Source organism: Gasterosteus aculeatus, chromosome 1 (genome assembly GCF_964276395.1).
Source record: "Gasterosteus aculeatus chromosome 1, fGasAcu3.hap1.1, whole genome shotgun sequence".
NCBI lineage: Eukaryota > Metazoa > Chordata > Actinopteri > Perciformes > Gasterosteidae > Gasterosteus > Gasterosteus aculeatus.
Genome location: NC_135688.1, coordinates 9503408 through 9522101, shown reverse-complemented (window position 1 = coordinate 9522101; position 18694 = coordinate 9503408). Strand labels below are relative to the sequence as shown.

General features: G+C 39.3%; 1 protein-coding gene across 4 annotated transcripts; it reads left to right on the top strand.

The window, feature by feature from the left end:
• The first annotated feature begins 3630 nt into the window (after positions 1-3630).
• Positions 3631-18474, top strand: ttc12 (tetratricopeptide repeat domain 12). Of its 4 annotated transcripts, XM_078098280.1 has the most exons (23): positions 3631-3830; positions 4330-4484; positions 4728-4749; positions 5344-5421; positions 5530-5651; positions 6222-6281; positions 6659-6730; positions 7130-7190; positions 7912-8100; positions 10456-10525; positions 11196-11284; positions 11584-11752; positions 12298-12390; positions 13505-13568; positions 13654-13788; positions 14005-14097; positions 14184-14264; positions 14448-14516; positions 16236-16337; positions 16587-16686; positions 16904-17132; positions 17806-17899; positions 18132-18474. In XM_078098280.1, exons 1-22 carry the CDS (start codon positions 3779-3781, stop codon positions 17861-17863), a joined length of 2163 nt encoding a protein of 720 aa, XP_077954406.1. In that variant the 5' UTR covers positions 3631-3778; the 3' UTR covers positions 17864-17899; positions 18132-18474. The 4 variants fall into 4 exon arrangements, with proteins under 4 accessions (XP_077954406.1, XP_040046268.2, XP_077954405.1 ...); XM_040190334.2 differs by lacking the exon at positions 14184-14264; XM_078098279.1 differs by lacking the exon at positions 17806-17899.
• Positions 18475-18694: the final 220 nt, after the last annotated feature.

Sequence of the window (18694 nt, the reverse complement as noted above, 5' to 3'; positions counted from 1 at the left end):
GTGAAAAACAAGTTTCAAAATGTATTTGATAGAAAAAATAAATTTCCACTGAGGAAATGATGTCATCAACAACGGTCATCATTTATCACTACGAAGAAGCAACCTGATGCCTTGAACGTTCACAGATGAGATGTACAATGTTACAAAACATTAAATGGTATATGTTTCGTTGGGGATTATAGGCCATCTATTAGAATACAGAAGCACACGCAGCAGATGGAGATAAAATAGTTACCTACCTTAGTGGAGAAGATGATAGCGGCAATGCCAATAGGCAGGCAACAGCATAACGTGTTAAAGATGGACCATATCAGGTAGGATGGAGCCACATCACGGTTCTGGCCTCTTTCCATGGCTGCTCTCTGTAAGCTGTGTGGGTGAAAGTCTGGATCAAATGGCTGCTGGTGTTTGCGACCCAAAGCTTTTTATCAGTCATGGGTGTGGCTTAATATAGGACTAACAGCGAGGGGGCTTTTTGGGCGTCTCTTAAAACTAATACTTGACTTGCTTGAGAATTTATGTTTGGGCAGGAAATTACTCAAACTTAAACTTTTGGAACCTTTTACTTAACAAACTTCTTTTGCCTATTTTACTTTCTGTTCAATAAAGGAAAGCGCCATTTTTTGTGTGATGCATAACAACTGTTGGATTCAATAGATATTCTTTTATGCGCTATACTGTATCGTATATAAAGACTTTGACAAAATAATACTCCAAAAAAACATAACATAACATAACATTTCTCTGAGACAAACAGACTTTCCAAAGTTATGGGAAAAACAAACACCAAGCACCCGAAGCACATTATCTATAGGAATGTAATTCTGTTTCTTTTGGAGTGAATAATGTCCAGCAGCCATCTTGTGTGGCAAACATTCCTTTCCGTGTTCGGATCAGTTTACGGGATGTGGGGGGTGGCAATGGGGTCCGAGCCGAAAGACTTTTGAGTGGCTCAGAATCTATGAATAAGGAACAATTTGCACGCAACACCATAAACATTACACTGTTTAAAAGTAACTGCACTTCTTCCAACTAGGGTGGTGATGAATTATAACTAGTAAAAGCCATTTGTTTGCTCATGTTCAATATGTGTCACAATAATTAGCATTAGATTCATTGTAAGTCTAATAATGTCATTCAATAACGTGTCTGTCTTTTACAACTGCTGTCTTAGAAGTAAAAAATACACTTTTTAATGTTAGCAATATCAAATGGATCCCAGTACATTTGATCTCTTAATAGAAATTTGTTTGGTTTTGTTTGCTTTAATTTATATTGTTTCTTTTCCACAAAAGAGATTCATATGATTCTCAACAGCGATTGACAATATTTCAATAAATTAGCCATTTTGCTAAATACAATTTTGACTGTGCAACAATAGGTTCCTGATGAAGAACTCTACATCTGCCTTCCTTTAAAATAAGGAATTACACTGGATGTAAACAATGTGGAATGGTCTCCATTCGTCATGTCTCTCTTGCATTGTTGGCAAGGTCTTCCTGTTGATTTTGAGTGAGCTCCTCGCTTTCCTTCTTAAACTTTGATGACTCCCGTCAGTACTTTATAGATAACGTTCTAGCCAAACAAAATAAAAGGCCAGGAGGACATACTGTATTGTGTTCAATCATAATATAGCAAGCATTGTAGTAATCTAATATGTCTTTAAATCAATTTGAAACTGCATTAAGACAAATACTTAACATACATACATTTTATGTTGCATTTAATCGTTTTTATCCCTTATCATTTTGTGTATTTATTTGCAAATGCCCGTTCACGTTTATTGTTTTACTTTCCTTGCAAAGCATTTCTAAACTTTGTTTGGAAAACTGTTTTGAATTCCTCGTAAAGTTGGCTTACATAACATGTCATTTAGCTGACGCTTGATTGTATGTCTGCAAACAGGAACAAACTGAGAATTTATGTGATCAATTAAATAACTGTCTACATTCAGATGAAAAACATTGTTAGTTAAACTGTCCTTCACTGGCATATCATTTCAATGCGGTCAGCGCAGCCGGACTAGAAACTCATTTTAACTTATGGTGCCGTTTTGAAGTGGGGTTCATCTTTTGAAATAACTTCAGAAGAAAGACTTGATACATGAGACAATGCATTGTGAAAAGGCTGATGAATACAGATGCAAACAATCAGTTAGAGCACATATACAGTATACCACTGAAGCACGTAACATACACAGAGAGAAAAAAAGCAGGCAAAAAAGCAGGCAGGACAGACAGCGCATCAATGCTTGCAAACCAACAAGCAAAACTGTTGTATTTGACGGTTTTGTGCGTTTTGTGCATTCCACGAGTGAGTTGCCGTCACAGAGAAAGGAGATTTCTTAAACAAGCTTGACCTATGTGCCTCTTGAAGCAGATCTAGTAAGTCTGCTGCTTTTGACGGCTTTGTTTAATAAAATCCCTAAGTGGAGACGAGCCGTTCCATGTAGAAACTTGTTTTTTGGCACCCACACTACTTGGAGTCTGGCCCATCTTTAGCCGTTGTAGGAATAACTCTATACACTGTTTCTCAGGGGCTGACATGTCAAATTATGTTTACATGGTCTGTTAATTATTCTGAAACACAATGCATCAACAGCAGCTGGATACTGAACTCCACAATCTTGCTTTATTTTGACAGCGGTTACAAATTTCCCTGCATATCTTCAAGATGCTTTTCTATGTTAATAATTATTTATGTGCTCTGTTTATCTTAGTTACTTGGCTGAGATCTCTCTTTGCTTGCAACTAAGTATTTTAAAAAACAGATCCAAGTGAATCGTAAGTGACAATGTGTTGTTTTGCTGGAATGGAATTTCTATCCTCATCTTTGTGTGACTGAGGATAAAGAGCCTCACTGTCTCGGGATGTTGTTGCCTGGGATCTAGCTGTGAGCTGAGTGGTCTTCAAGGATGAGGTCATTGTCTCCTGATGAAGAAGACAACCGATGAAGTCTGTTTAGGCTAAATGACGTTGTTTAATGCTTGTATGCTTTCCACATGGCTATTGAATTGACAATAACAACACCTTTTTTGTCTATATTCCATTCATTTTATTAACTCACTGTTATATTTTATGTAGATAGGTTTTCTTTATTTCTTAAAGTGTCAACATAAAAGGTTAATTTACAGTCACAGGTGAGAAAAGTGTTTAGACGATTGGCGAGAGACATTTTTGCACAGCTTGTTCTCTCTATGTGTCTTTAACCACAAGGAGGCAGTGCTGGTCTTTTACTGAGGAAATGGGATGAGAAAGGAGTGTAAGATACCCTTATGGCAAGATGGTTACTTTGAAAGCCAGTTCATTAAGTGAGGAAGAGGGACATATAGAGTATCTTTGGCCACTCTGTAGGTTTGAAGCTGTGTTGACTGCTGTGAGAAACTGTGACAACCCACATTAAGGATGAGAAGTGGTGCCTTCAAGTGCCTTCAGGAAGATAAATAAAGGTCTATATTTCAATTCATTTAATACAGTCTACGTAACAATCGGTAAATTACACATTTTTATAAACAACAACGATATTTAGTTTCGTTTGGTTGGTTAGCAGTTTTTCTGCACATACAACGTGGGTTACAACTCCCCTAAATTTCCGCTCTCCTTTTACCAGAATCGACTATGGTTTACGAGTGGCTGTGAAAGCAACACGTCACCATGGAAACGCAACGCGGAGCCTTGGGACAGTCACTGTGAAGTTACATTCAGCGTTAAATAGAGCCAATTCTCACCTACCGTAATTAGTTATAATAATCAAAGCAGGCTTGAAAGGTCAAAGTACGATGGATAAACTTGAAGACTTGGAGATTTTTTTGAAGACTGTGGACGAAATAAGTGAGTACCATAGCGCTACTTAGCGCTAATTGCTAATTAGCTGACCTATAGGATTAACTTACATGGTGCCAGAATCAAGCTACAACAAGTTTGCTAACCGCTTAACCATCTTAACATTCAACTTTAGATGAAGGACTCCAGCTCATGTGTTGGCATAACGTTATACCAAAGAAGTAGTGTTTCCCCATGCAGTAACCAAGGCAAATTTAAAAAACGTTACAAACTCACTAGAATTATTTGGACGGTTCGGACGGACTATTGTTTATTGCATGTTAACTTAACGTTATATAACAACGTAGGTACCATAATGTTTTTTTGTAACCCAAGGTTGCAATATATCTAAGTTAACGTTATACATTCATATAGAAATTAAAATCAGGTTAAAATAAACAATGTTGATAATCAAAGTATGGGTTTCTTAATTTTCACAACATAAGTGATCACTGTATGCGTTGAATATATGAGTTAATCCTGAAAACGGATGATTCATTATTTTCAGGTGAGCTGGTGATGGATCTAAAGTCCCCCGAAGTCGATGTCCAGCATAAAGCACTAGAGAGAGCTGATTGCTATGTCGCTGCCTTGGAGGAACCCTGCAGCACTAAAGTCAACAAGACAACAATCAACACAAACCCTCCACTTCCGCCTCCTTTGGTAAAGACACACACACACACACACACAAAGTCACCCAAGTACAGTTGGACTCCTTTGCTTGCTCTTCGTCCTCCTCACTATGTTCATGCCTCTAATGCCTCGGTGGGTCAAAACAACACACACAGCCAAACCTGCCACCTTGTGTTGAGTTGTCTACCTTTTCATTTTTGCACATGTAAAAAGGCACAAGGCAATACACAGTACTAACATTTTCTTTAATTCCTCCCCCCCCCTGTTTTACAGGACCTGCAGAATGAAAGTCCAGGTGAGCAGAATACTTGGTTGCCGCTTCCACTGAATTGTTACATAATTTAAGCAGACGTATATCTCCTATATCGTGCATTAAATGACCTTTTCCCTTATCTTTATCGTTTTTTAGGTGATGTTCGGATTGTTTTGTTCACTATAGAGTATTAGATATTCAACCGCCTCTGTTTAGCAGGTTTGTGACTGGCCATATGTCACAGTGGGAAGAGAGACGTGGTACAAGATGTGTGGTTAGCCACTCCCATACAGCGGCCCACATTTTAGTTTGCAGAGGATTCTCTCCCTTATCAAACTGTTACTATTGAGGGGTCTACTATGGATCAGAGGAAGTGAATGATTGGACACGAGTGGTGTATTTTTGTTGGTTTGTTTTTCTGAAAGCATCTTTAAATGTTTAGGGGCTAGACTTGTTATGCTGACTCAGACTATGTGGGAGAAGTCACACAAATGGTTGCCAGCTGTAGGGGGGGGGGGGGGGGGGGGGGGCATCAACACATTGATGACTGAGAAGCTAAATGCCTGTTTTGCCTTTATTTTCCCCAATATGTCTCACGTGTATACATCCTTTTTGATTCGTTTTTTTTTTCACCAGATAATTTCATGAAGATAATAGAGAGAGATGCTGAAGACAGGAGAGCGAGTAGGTCGGCAAAAGCAAAAAAGGCTACCGGTGTGTTATTCCGTGTTCCTTAATGATGCTTAAGAATGTGCTGCACTTGCTGTTCTGTTGATCTACCAACGAATCCGTCTAAACGTTGACTCGTTTGTGTCACTGCAGTATTCAAAGACAAGGGTAATGAAGCTTATGCTCAAGAAGACTATGAAACTGCAGTGAAGTACTACAGTGACGGCTTGGCTGAACTGAGGGACATGCAGCCATTGTATACCAACCGAGCGCAAGTAAATATCTTAGTAAATATCAGTTTTCTTCTCAATCTTTCAAATTGTAAGAGCCATTTTGTCATTGTATTGTTTTGTGAAACCTTCCACCACTTGGAGGCGTAGGGCCGCTGTCAATTAGACCGCACGGTCAAAATAATCAGCAGGATCACCAGAAACAAGTGGTTGTTGTTGCAAGGAGCAAACTGTTTTTGACCATGCAAGGGGCCGAAAAGATATTTTATTGGGTTATGATAACTGGTGATAAAAAACATTTTTTTTGTTAGATCAAGAGAGAGAGAGAGAGAGAGAGAGAGAACGTGAATGCCTTCTACTTATGTGAGGATAAAAATAAAACAAATAAATCAACACAACTGTTTTTTATAATTCAACCCCACAAGTAAATATGACAGAATAAAGAATCAAAACAGTGTTTTTCAGTAAGATTATTTTCATTAAATCTATAGTCAAGACCAGGCATCTTGAAAGTATATGATATTAATGAAAGAGACATGCTACACTACTAATCACATTCTCTATTTTGCATGGTCGTCGTGTTTACTGCCCATTTAAATGTTGAAATCTACTCAGGCCCACATCAAGCTGGGAAAGTACAAGGAGGCCATCAGTGACTGTGAATGGGCCCTGAAGGTAAGGCGAAGCTGGCAGATAAGTTCATTCAGTTTCAGCCTTATTCGTCACAGGGTCATGAGAGGCACGGATCTTTGTGAATGTTGTTTGGTGGAGAGACGTTTGGAGTGTGTAACAAGTCTGCTGTGCTCTCCTACAGTGCACCAAACAGTGATGGATGCAGGAGACAGGTCATCTACAGTGCAGACATGTTTTGTGGCCAGACCATAGTGTTTATAGAAGTAGATAAAAAAAAATTATGTTTTTGAATTCCGCCAGAATTGGTAAATTGTTTGGAGTTGCACTGTGATTTGTAGGAGTGGAGGGTTCCTTTGAAGTTTAGAACACTTACTTCTTACTCTTACTGCGAGTGTGATCATTTCCTATCTCTCTCTCAGTGTAATGAGAGGTGCACGAAGGCTTACCTACACATGGGGAAAGCCTACCTGGCATTACAGAAGTATAAGGAGGTAAGAATAATTACTGTCATTCTTATCACTGATTTTTTACACATTGCTCTACAGACAGCATCTCGTGTAGCTATAGCAAACACATAACCATATAATGAAAGTCCAATGGCTGCAATAGATAGCAAACATGCAAGCTGACCATATCTCGCAGCAATCTATCAAATCAATTTTATTTATTGGTGTTTCATACATACGCTTTGTACTTAATATTGATATCTGATAATTGAAAATATGTCATCATAGTTTACTTAATACGAAATTATTATGTTGAAATAATGTATTTTTTAGGAGTGATCAGAATTATTTCCATTTCCACCATGAAACACATCACCTAACCATTGATTAAATCAATTATTTTAAATTAATTATAATATAACTGATTAAATTCTCTTTTTTTAGTCCAGAAACTGCTTCAAAAAGATTGTGGAAGTTCAACCTGAGAAGGAGAAGATGGTGAAAGGTAAAGGAAATATGCTGGAGGTTATGTTGGACCTTAATATATTCCATTTGTGATAAGTGCCTTAATTGGCAATTCATTAAGTCAAACCAAAATCAAATTTGTTGGCACGGTGGTGTGCTGGTTAGTACTGTTGCCTCACGGTGAGAAGGTCCCGGGTGCGATTCCACCAAGCGTTTTTTCATATTCTCCCTGTGTCTCCGGGTGCTCTGGCTTCTTCCATCAGATCCTAAGAAATGCACTGGGGATTAGATTAATTGATGACTCTGTGTGAATGATTGTTTGTCTCAGTCAGCCCCGCGATCAATGCAGGTGCACCCGGTCTCTCACACCATGTTGGCTGAGACTGACTCTACAACCCTGTAAAAAAGAACAAGTGGCATAGAAGATAACAAATAGAGCTCCACATATTGGGTCTACTAAATGTTTGTTTATAGCCTTTCTCTGTGCACCGCTGTGAAGTCTCTTTGCTATTTTCATATCAGGTGCAGTATTACATTCCTTATACTTATAATACGGCCTAGGGAAACCGCCTGCATGCCTAAGGTAGAGCATGTTTATGGAAATGAGCAAGTACGGTGATCATCTCATTTTGTTCTATTATGACACTTTCAGTTTTTTCTTTTCTGTGACAAAAAAACTGACAGAAATTCCAGTTACTGCTGAAGAAAAACTCTCTCGTTCTTTCTTACCTTAATTTCTCACTTTTGTTTTCTCCATGCAGAATACCTGACCCAGGTCGATTTAGAGGAGAGGAGAGAGAGTCAGGAGATGAATGCAAGGCAAGAATTTGACAAGGGAGAGGGGAATAACACAAGAGTGCCGCAGCTGCTGGAGAAGTTGTCAAGGCCGGGCGACATTCCTCTGTACTACCGCGGAGCATTGGAGAGTCTGTCACAAGCTGTTAATGACTGTAAGTGCTCTTTTGGGAGACGTTTTGCACATACTGTATATGTGAGTCCACCCTTACTCAACAGTAACTTGCTTCACTGGTCTACCTGCTGTAATGTCATAGTTTAGTGGCTGAAATGGTCGGAAAAGAATGAGCCTTTTAGGCCTTGAAGGTTAAGGTAGGTAGTGAAACACTTTACACCCCCAAAATGTATTTAATGATTACACACCCCATGATGACTTGAATTCTTTAAAGGAAAACATTGTTTTTCTGGCATGACTCCACAGCGGTTCATGTCCGTACGAGTAAAGTGCCTACTGTTTTTAATCTTATGGTTAAGTGAAGATGTCGTCGTGGTGCAGGGAGTAGAGCGGGTGTGCTGGGAACCGCAAGACACCTAACCCCTAATTGCTCCCTGGGCAAAATGTGAAAAGCCATGGGTTTAAAGTGTAATGTAAGTCGCTTTGGATAAAAGCGTCCGCTAAATGACTTGTATATGTTTGGGAGTTATTTAGCATATGACCTGATGAACATCATTTAGACAATTAAATACTGCCCAAGTTGTTTCAGAGTTTATAAATCGATGTCCCATTTATCATACAACATTCACACTAGTTCGTCGTCACTTGGCTTTGTTATTGTGTTCTTTATTCACGTGGAGGATAAACAAAGTTTTCTGAAATAAAGGGGGGCCCAAAGGGGGCTGAAATATTCATTTAAGAACCGAGAGCCATTGGATCAAGTCGAGTCAGGATGCAAAAAGTGATTGTTTCACGTCTAGTTCTATGATGATCGAAGAGAGGGACGACTTAACGCTTTCCATAACTGAAATGCTCCATTTACATTACATTACATTACAGGTCATTTAGCAGACGCTTTTATCCAAAGCGACTTACATTACACTTTAAACCCATGGCTTTTTTCACATTTTTGCCCGGGGAGCAATTAGGGGTTAGGTGTCTTGCTCAGGGACACTTCGACATGGAACATGGGGCAGCCTGGAAGCCATTTACCTGCCACAGTGAGCACATTTTCCAATGTAGAGTATGAAGCCACGTTGAAAGAGTAAAAAAAGTAATGCTGCCATGGCGTGATTGGCCACTGAGCAGATCATAGGTATACATAAGATATTAGAAAACTAACAGCTGCCTAAAAAATGCTGTGCTGAACCAAATTGATATTTTTATTCCATAATCACTAAAATCAATTAAAAAAGGTGTGGTTTGGCTTATTTGATTTGTGATCTATTTCTGACACTCTCGATTAGTGTAATTACACAGAGTATAAAGGATGGTGTAAGTGGGTTGCTGAACTGCTGGGAAGGCATTTTCGAGCTAGCAGAACTACTGAATACTGAACTTCAAGGTATTTTAACATCTCTTGGTGAGGGGCAGTGGAGGTACCTACTGTTTTTGAGCAAACGAAGAGGGGGGATTACGATGGGTGTCTTGAGAGCAACCTGTGATAGCAGGTGTACATTCCAGAAACACAGTGCCGTTTCCTGCATTCAACCCTGTCAAATGTAGAGTGTGCAGCTCCTGCGTGTCCATTGGCTTTCCAGATTTATGACAGTTTAGCCCGAGGACCATGAGTCCCTGAGGCATTCCCGGGGTTATCAAAGCTTATACATATTGTATATTTTATTTTCCAGCAACATCCCTGATTAAGGCATAGCACCTTATTATAGCCAGTTACAAACAAGAATTATGAATGAATTAAGAACTAAACTAAATTGTTTTTAAAAGTCCTGTACTGAATAAAAAGTGGTGCCATTGTATACGGGCAGCAGCTGCTCTCCACCAGATTGTTCACCCCTTCCTCCGTCAGCTGCTGATATTTTTGTATATTTTAAAACCATAGCGGTACATCAAGGTTAACGGCTCACTCAGGAGTACTTATTTTGTTATATTTTAGTTAAGAAAGCGGTGAATAAATAGTTTGGTCTCGCTGCTCCCCATTGTAGCTGATACAGGCCTCGTTTATCTGCAGGCACTTTTACCACACAGCTAAAACTGATGGAATTGATCCTTTGGAGCTTGTAGAAAACCTGCCTTGTTGTTTAATGCTAACTGTCATTTTTTCTCAACTTGTATTACTATTTGCAATAATCTCAATACTTGCCCACTGCAGAAGAGCAAACATTTCTTAGCCAATCACTGTTTGCATCATTTAGATGAATACATATGCACTGTCAAATGATATAATTCCTGTCTCAAGTACCATTAAATGAAAAAAGGGCAAAACTTACTTCTGAAATGATATTTTCTTTCCACTTGTGTCCTTGACTGTAGGAAACAGGAAACAAGTCGAGCTAAACCAAAGAACATGTGTGTAGTTTCCTGTCTTCTTACACTATCTACTGTTCTCTTTTAACAGGTACAGCCCGCACCCTTTTTAGACTGAACAATGGCTTTAGTGTCATCAGCAGCAATGACACGGTGAGAAGGTAAGGAGACCAGAGGGAGAGGTAGCTGCCAGTCTCAGTGGAGCTTTGGCCGATGGGCCGAGAGACACGGGCACACACACAAAATGATGGGCCGAAACTAGAGAGATTATTCTCTATCCCTCTCGCTCACTCTGTGGCTGCTGTGAAAATATGATCTCAATGAAAATCGAGATGTGTGACACGATTATTTGGCCTTGGGTAAGAAATCCGGTGCATTGTGGCCACTATGCTGTACAAAAACATTTCTATCAAGAGTCAAAGAAAGAAGGGTCTGGACAAACACTAAAGTTAAAATTCAAGGTGCATCGTGAAGGCCAGTTGGTGGCCTATAGGTTAGACGAGGGGGATGTCGATTGGTTTTATTCCCCAGACCATCAGGCTGAATCCAGGGGGCTATTGCTATTATTCATCATTACCACCACTGAATTGCCCTTGAGTTAAGTCTTTAACTCCAGCTGTTCCAGTGGAGCCCAAACGGCAAAACTACTCTGGATTAATGCAAAACTAGATTAATATTTCATAGATCCTATAATGAGAAATCAGGTGGTGTTATGTATTTAAAACTCCTTAATTTTTCACCGGTATTGGGCAATATCATTTCAATTTGATTTGTTTTATGTTAATTGTAAGAGAACTGTGCTCATACCACTTCATTTCATTTCCCCTGCAGTTGTCTGTTGCAGAAAACAAAGGATCCAGAAAGCCAGGAGATGTGTGCGTCGGCTCTAAAGTTATGGAGGGCTGTTTGTTGTGGAAACGGTATGTCTCTCCTCTGCTCTCGTTGATTAAGCAGGAGAAGGGAAAAGAATGAAGAATTGGAATACTAATAAAATGCGTTGTTTTATTTTGGTATCACTGCACTGCGTACAATAATCACTACTGAATACTTCTCTTTTGTCGAACCTGTATTTGACTCTGAATCACTCACGCTATGTTGCATCAAATTGCATTTTGTGTGTGTGCCTGTTAATTCCATAGGTTGTTGTTCTCTGGGAACATTACAGCAAACTCAATCTTTACATACCACGTTTTCCTTCCTTCCTTTTCTTTTCTTCCAGATGAAAACCAGAAACTGTTGATGACATTCCCACTCACCAGACAGTCCATTGTTCAATTGATGACATCAGAGAACGTTGCCGTGCAGAAAGAATGCCTGGCATTACTATGTGTGTACTCACAGGCGCCACATGGAAGACGTTTGGCCGCTGACAACCTGGATGTGCCGATGTAAGACGTTCCCTTCGGTTGTTGTTTAGGTTCTGCTGATGAAAGCGATCAGAGTAGCAGGAGTAGAAATACACTTTAGTAAGTGGACAGCGATGGTAGGCTCAATATGTCTGCTAATAAATCAAATCATTTACTTTTAATACCTTTTTTGTTCCCCCCACTCGCACCCCTGTTGTTTTACTTAACGAAATCAGTGGTCAGCCTCTGGACATATGTTTGTGATTGACAGTCTAATTTCCATGTCCATTTAATGAGATTTCAGGGCAGAGGAACCATGAAATGTTTTGTGTCATTACTGTAGGACGTTTCTATAATCATACTTAGTGGCCTAAGTGATTTCTTATCATATGCATGCCCGATAATATCTGAGCTGCAGCTAATTGGATTTTCAGAAAATTAGGAAGGATTAATTATTTTATTGCTAATTGTTGTTATTACTATTGTACTGATATAGTTTTATCTTTTATTCCCTTTCTCCTTCTCTTATCTCTTCCTGTACCCTCTCGTTTTCTTTATCTCTTTCTATTCTTAATCTGGATCCAAAGGTTAGTGAAGAACCTCATGGCGTGCATCTCAAATCCAAAGCAGCAGCACAAAGCAGCAGTCAACATTCTGGAAAATTTTGCTGCAGAAAACAAGTATTACTGATATGCAAACACTAGTGTCGCTCTCCCCTCACCCTACGAAATTATCAATTCTATTTCTGGACGAGAAAATATTTATTTTCAGATTTGCATAATTCAGAATACGACCCAACAGACCTATTATCGACGCATACATCATACCCATGTGTATTTACATTAAAATCCATCGTCACGTCGTGTCAGTTGATGAAACGGAAAGTGTGGCATCTTTAATAATTCAACATGTGCTACACAAGTGTTGAAGTCGCTTGAAGGCAAAAGGGCATTCTGAACCTGTTTTCATCTCTGGCTCCTCGAGCCAACGAGACATGAAAGGACATTCCAGCCTCTCCAACACAGCCTGAAATAAGTGGAGGTGTCAAGCAGTGGAATGAGCAGATCCATTTCCCCAGTCTATTGCTCAAAGGATTCTCAACGAAAATGTGTTATATCCTCAAAGAGTTTTCTCTTGAGTGTTAAAGCTCCACACGATCAATGTTTGAAATCAAATAAGGTAAAAAATAATACAAAACCCTTCCAAATTCCCTACTAATTCAAAATCTTCCAAATTCTTTACAGTATGTGTGTGAACATACAGCCTATTTATCTGTTGTAAGCCTAGTGCGGGGTCATGTGTTTTGTCGTGTGTGTAACTGTGTGAGGCTCCACATCCTCGACTGAGTGACTGCGCTTCTGTGCCTTTTCACTGCCAGTCCCGCATTCCGCTGCAGAAAACTCCAGAATATTTGTGGTGCCTTACCGCTGCATGCTCAAAAACCTTTCGTGGTTACAGCAGAGCACACATTCTTATAACACCTTCTATCAGCCATCTTGACTCCTCACTCACCTCTCTTGGGGATCGCTAGCGCTGAAGCAGTTGAGTGCATCACAGGCCCACAGTTGCTGCCATTGACACAGTGGGGAGGGGGGGACTGTTTGAACACTGTTATTGTTTTGGACAGTATGTTGTGCTAACTGAATTATACCAGTACACAAACTACTGTCCTTAAGTTGTATGACAGCGTCACGGAATTACCTTTTTGAGTGTTTGCTTTGAGTTAAATCATGTACATCATAAACATCCATATACATGTCAAACTTACACAGTAGAATATTGTCATACTTACAGATTTGGCATTCAGTTAAGGGACGTGTTGACAGACTCTGTCATCGTGCCATTCACAACATTGCTGGTAAGATATGTATACAAACATCATATATGCATTTTAAGCGTGTTTATGTGTGTCTGTGCTCAACTGTTATTCTTCCTTTTGTCAGAGAAATATCAGCAAGTCCAATCGGCCTGTCCTGGCATCGGCGATATCGGTCATTGGCTGTCTGGCTCGAGATGACGTCATCTGCCACAATTTGGCTCATGATCCAGAATGCTGGAAGGCTTTTGTGGTCGGCATTGTCAGTATCATTACACTCTGGTTTCTTTGCATTCAAAAATACAATGAGTTGTGAATTGAGTTGAATTAGTATACGATCACCTGGATAAATAAATAACGATCTATTCTGGATGGCACAGTGAGATATTTTAGATATAGTCTGTCTTGAATGTTATGAGAATGTTTTCTTGAACTCACTGTTTTATTCAGTCTAGGGTCTGTTTTTCTATCATTGCAGAGGCAGTGCAGTGCATGTGAATTCAAAGAGGTAATTTACCCCATGCTTGGTTTGATCATCAACCTTTCAGCTATCAGATCTCCTATCATTGAGGTAAGTACGGTGATGTATGATGATTATTTTGCCTTGGGTAGAGTTTCACTTTGGCCTGGTTGTGTGTAACTTGTATCTCTCAATAGTGGGAACCGTGTACTACCGTGTACTACCTTTGCTGTGGAGAATTGTCATTCACTTTGGGGGCCACCTTGACAGAATTAAAGGTTTTGGCAGAACATAAACTCTGTATTAGTTTAACATATTCTGTATTATAAAACATATCAAAAGCCAATGGACAAGGGAGGAAGAGGGAGTAATTGTGTGAACCATGGTGTGCGCTGCCACCCATTCAGAGGTGAAACATACATGAAAATGGGTTTAGCCACACGTCCATCTTGTTGTTGCAGGATCAAGCTGTTTCACTCTGCAACTGCTGCTTGGGCCTGCTGAGGGATACGGATGGACGAGTGATAACTGTGAGTAAACTTTAGCTACTACAGTACAGTACTCAACAGGGTTCATAACACTTCATATATGGTGTTGCCCCTCTGTTTCATAGCTCCTGTTTGGTTTTCATGATTGGATGTAATACCAAGAATGTTTAGAAGACAATTGATGACAACTTTTTTTTGTCATTGTTTGTTTGCCAGACGTTCATATATACATAAATACAAAGCATAAAAGCGTTGTTCCAGGTAACTCGTCGAAAAATGTAAGCCAAACGTCAGGACTAAGGGGCCTTTTCTGGGCCTTAGACGCTCACTGCCGATGTGCTCTAAAAGGTATTAAGCACAATCCACTATGTTCAGAAGATCATATGTGTCGGCTCCAGGTGCTGTTGTCTGTGCTAATGGCTAAAAGTTTCACACTGCCTATACAATGCCCTCAAAGTCCCACCCCTCCACCTATTGGTCCCGTTACTTACTGTTTTAGTGCTCTCTCATTGCATCACTGGAACCTTTTCATGTTACCTAACCCTAACCCTTTAAAAAAAGCTTGTTTTTCTCTTCTCTTCTCTTTTCTTGTCCTGTCTTCATTTCTCTTACATATTTAAAGCATTATCAAGTTCCCACCAAAGCCCCGAAGCTCCAATTATTGCTGCTGTAATTTCTTGTTTGAACTTTAGTGGATTAGCTTTCTTGAGAGAAGGGCTTTGTTCAAAATTGCATACTAATACTATTCTTATGTATAATGTAAAATTCAAAAGGCAGCGTGTTCATTCAGCACAAAAAAATGGGTTTTGTGAAGGTCACAGATGCCCAGTTAATTTCTACATTAGCAATACTTGTATGAGAGTGAGTGTAGTTCACTGCACAAACTCCACTGCCCCACAATGCACTGTGTGGGTGTCTTGAGAAAAAAAATTGAGCCATGCTGAAAGATGTTAAAATGTCCCTTTATCGAGCGACATTACCATCTCATTGGAGCTGTGCTTGGAGGCTGTGCTAGACCCTCATTTGTAGTCTACCAACTCCTGAGAAAACAATCTTGGTCTTATCTTCCATTTGGTAATGGAAAAGCATTGTGCAGTGATTTAATACGAGCATATTTGGTGGAAATGGCAACCTGCTGCAGCTGTGATACTGAAACTGAAAGCTGTATTGCCTTCTTTTGATCAAATAGCTAATCTCTACTTATTCTAGTCATTCGTGCCCTTGACATACAAATAACTATCAAAGATGACTAATTTCCACATAAATTAAATTAAATATAGATATTTTTTCACTTCTATAGGCTAATTAAACGTTTTTTAATATGCACTATATAATATAATATATAATAACGGGTGACTTGACAGATCCCTCCTACAAAAAATAAAAGGCTGCACCCATGTGGGACCTCTAATTCATATTTTGATGCTTCTCGTTTTCTTTTTCATCAACTTGTCTTTAAAAGGTTAATTAGGTGAAACTGACACCCCAGTTTACAATAGACTTTTTGTCCTTTATTGCTGCAAACACTCCATAAAACCTGATTTCATGTTTTGTAAAGTTTTCTCTCTTCCTTTTGTCCAATTCTCTTTGTGTGCAGTAGGAACTGTTTTGGGTTTCTTTCTGCTAACTTTCTTCCTCTTCAGTTTTCTCCTGAGCCACTTCCATCCTCTCAATATGCTGGATTTTTCCATCCATCTTTCTTCCTCTACTTTTCTATTTCTTCAGTTAACTTCTAATTACAGCATTCCTCTCGTCCCGCAGAGAGCCACGGGCGTCCTGAGCACCGTCCTCCCTCAGTCCTCTCAGGCTGTGCAGCATGTTGTTGAGGGGGGTGTTGTACCGACCTTGCGCTTGCTGTTGAAGGTGCATAACTGTACACAAGTATTTTTGAACACATCAACACTTACAGTATTTTGTATTTGAATTGGAATGCTAATGTTATGAGTACATAACTCATATTAATATCTCTAACAATATTTGTAGTTATGTTTACCTCTAATAACTCAATCTAAGTTCAGTTTTCTGACAAAAAAAAAAAATTGGTAGACATGCAAGACGTTTATAAAGTTTAAAATTCCGAATGTCATTGTTACTCCTGTGTCTGCCATGCAGGGAACAGGGAAGTCTGCCACCAAGTATGCCATTAAGACTCTGGCAGTGTGCACTGCGGCCAGTCAGTTGGCGCAGGAGGAGCTGGTGAAATCAGATAAAAGTGAGAAATAATTGACATGTCTATATTACTTTAAAAAACTCCCTCAGGATTTTGGGAATACAATTTTATGGTTGGCATAATATGCAAACAAAGTATGTGTGTGTGTTTGTGTACATACTGTTTCTGTTGACGTTCATGTCATTGCATGTTGCTCTGTTAATACATTTAAAAATGTCTTGCCTATTCGCTTATTTCTTTATTTTTTCATCCTATACAGAACTTTCTATTTTACGCAATTTGCTGGCTTCCAGCTGTGATGAGATTGTGACAGGAAATGCAGCCCTGTGCTTGGCCCACTGCCTCGGATTGGAGGGAATTGGCAGCACCCTGCTGGGCACAGATATTGTGCTGCTGCTGCTGCGCCACGCTGCAGGGGACGCTAAGAGGACAGCTGTGCGGCAAAATGCAGCGATTGCTCTGGGGAAGCTGTGTCAATCTGAGCCCAGGTGCCCTCTCACCTCACTCTATGAACCACATGCTGCTGATTAGATTCTAGAAACTGGCCTGAAGGAGCCTTGACAGACGAGATTAAATGCCTCACTGAAGTGAGACAATGTAATGTTATGGCTCTGGTTAAAAGACTTTGCCACCCATTAGGCAAGTGTATGACGTCTGGTCCAGGTTGGCCTGAAATAGACTATACTATATATTTGTATTGGCATAACAAAATCAGTGTGTGTGTATATATATATATGTATATATATAAAATTATAAAATCAAAATAAACAAACATGGCAGTTAAAAAAAGAAGTCAAGTGTGAACAGGCCCTAACTCTCTAACCATGCTATATGTTAGGCAACATTGTCTCATTCAATTTGCATGTTTGAAACATATTCTATTTTTTAAAAGTGTTACGGACCACTGCAACCAGTTTTATTCTCATTGTTTGTCTCCGGTCTTACATAAGTCACACATTCCAGTTCTTCTAATATATTTACCAAAACAATTTAATTTAATGATTAAAAAAAATATAAAAGAAATTAAGGGGTCTGACTGTTTTCTGTTGTTATTATTACACAAAATCTAAACGTCTACATTTGCTTCAGGTTTATGATAGCCCCTCTTAGCTTAAATTCAGTATTTCTGCAATTTACTTTATGTTTCTATTTATTCTGCAGTGTAAAATTCAAGTGTAAACATCTTTTATTTCCGCACAATGATGTTTTGCTGCCGTAGGCCATCTTCCATATAGTGCAGCCCCATTCAGATTTTGTAAGTATAATTGTGTTGCACTGTCTTGAATAATGGAAGAAGGCTGCAACAAACATGTCTCTTTGTTTTAAGGAACATCTTTTACTGTACCTTCAGGCTAAAAAGCTCAGCCATGACTGTGTTGAGGATGTGTTCTTAAATTCACACAACTGCTGTTAACATTGAATGCCACCCCAGTGGACACATTGTCACTGTTGTTTTTGTTTTAATAAGCTGCTTTCTTCCATTCCAGACATGTGGAGAAAGTTCGAAAACTTCATGGCTTTGAGATTCTGCACTCCTGTATGAAGCTCGCCACTGGGACGCTATAGCGTATTCTGTAATCCCCGTTTGGGCTCACACACAACAATTCACCAAAACAAAACAAAAACACCTGTTCTTGAAGTCAGAGGATTTTCCCTTTTCTACTCTAATGATTTGTTAAAAGTTGTGTTATTAACTGCTACTCCAAAAATCTATTTTTTTCAAATGTGGTGGATTTTATTTTCTTGATGTCTTGAAAATATCTAAATATGTTTTCTTATAAGATTTTACTTGTATTTGCCTACTCTTTATAAACAAGGCTATAAACTTCAGCATCCTTCATGTGTGTTGTTTTATTTCACACGATGGGAAACATGTTGTTAATGACCATGAATATGTGGAGATGGAGGTCCATGTGCACTAATAACTGTAAATGTCTGAAGAATGGATATTGATCAGGCAGCATTAACATGCTGATTGGATTTGAAGTGACACACAGATTAGTGGGTTACAACTGAAATCCATCTTGAAGTTCTTTCTCTTTACCATGAA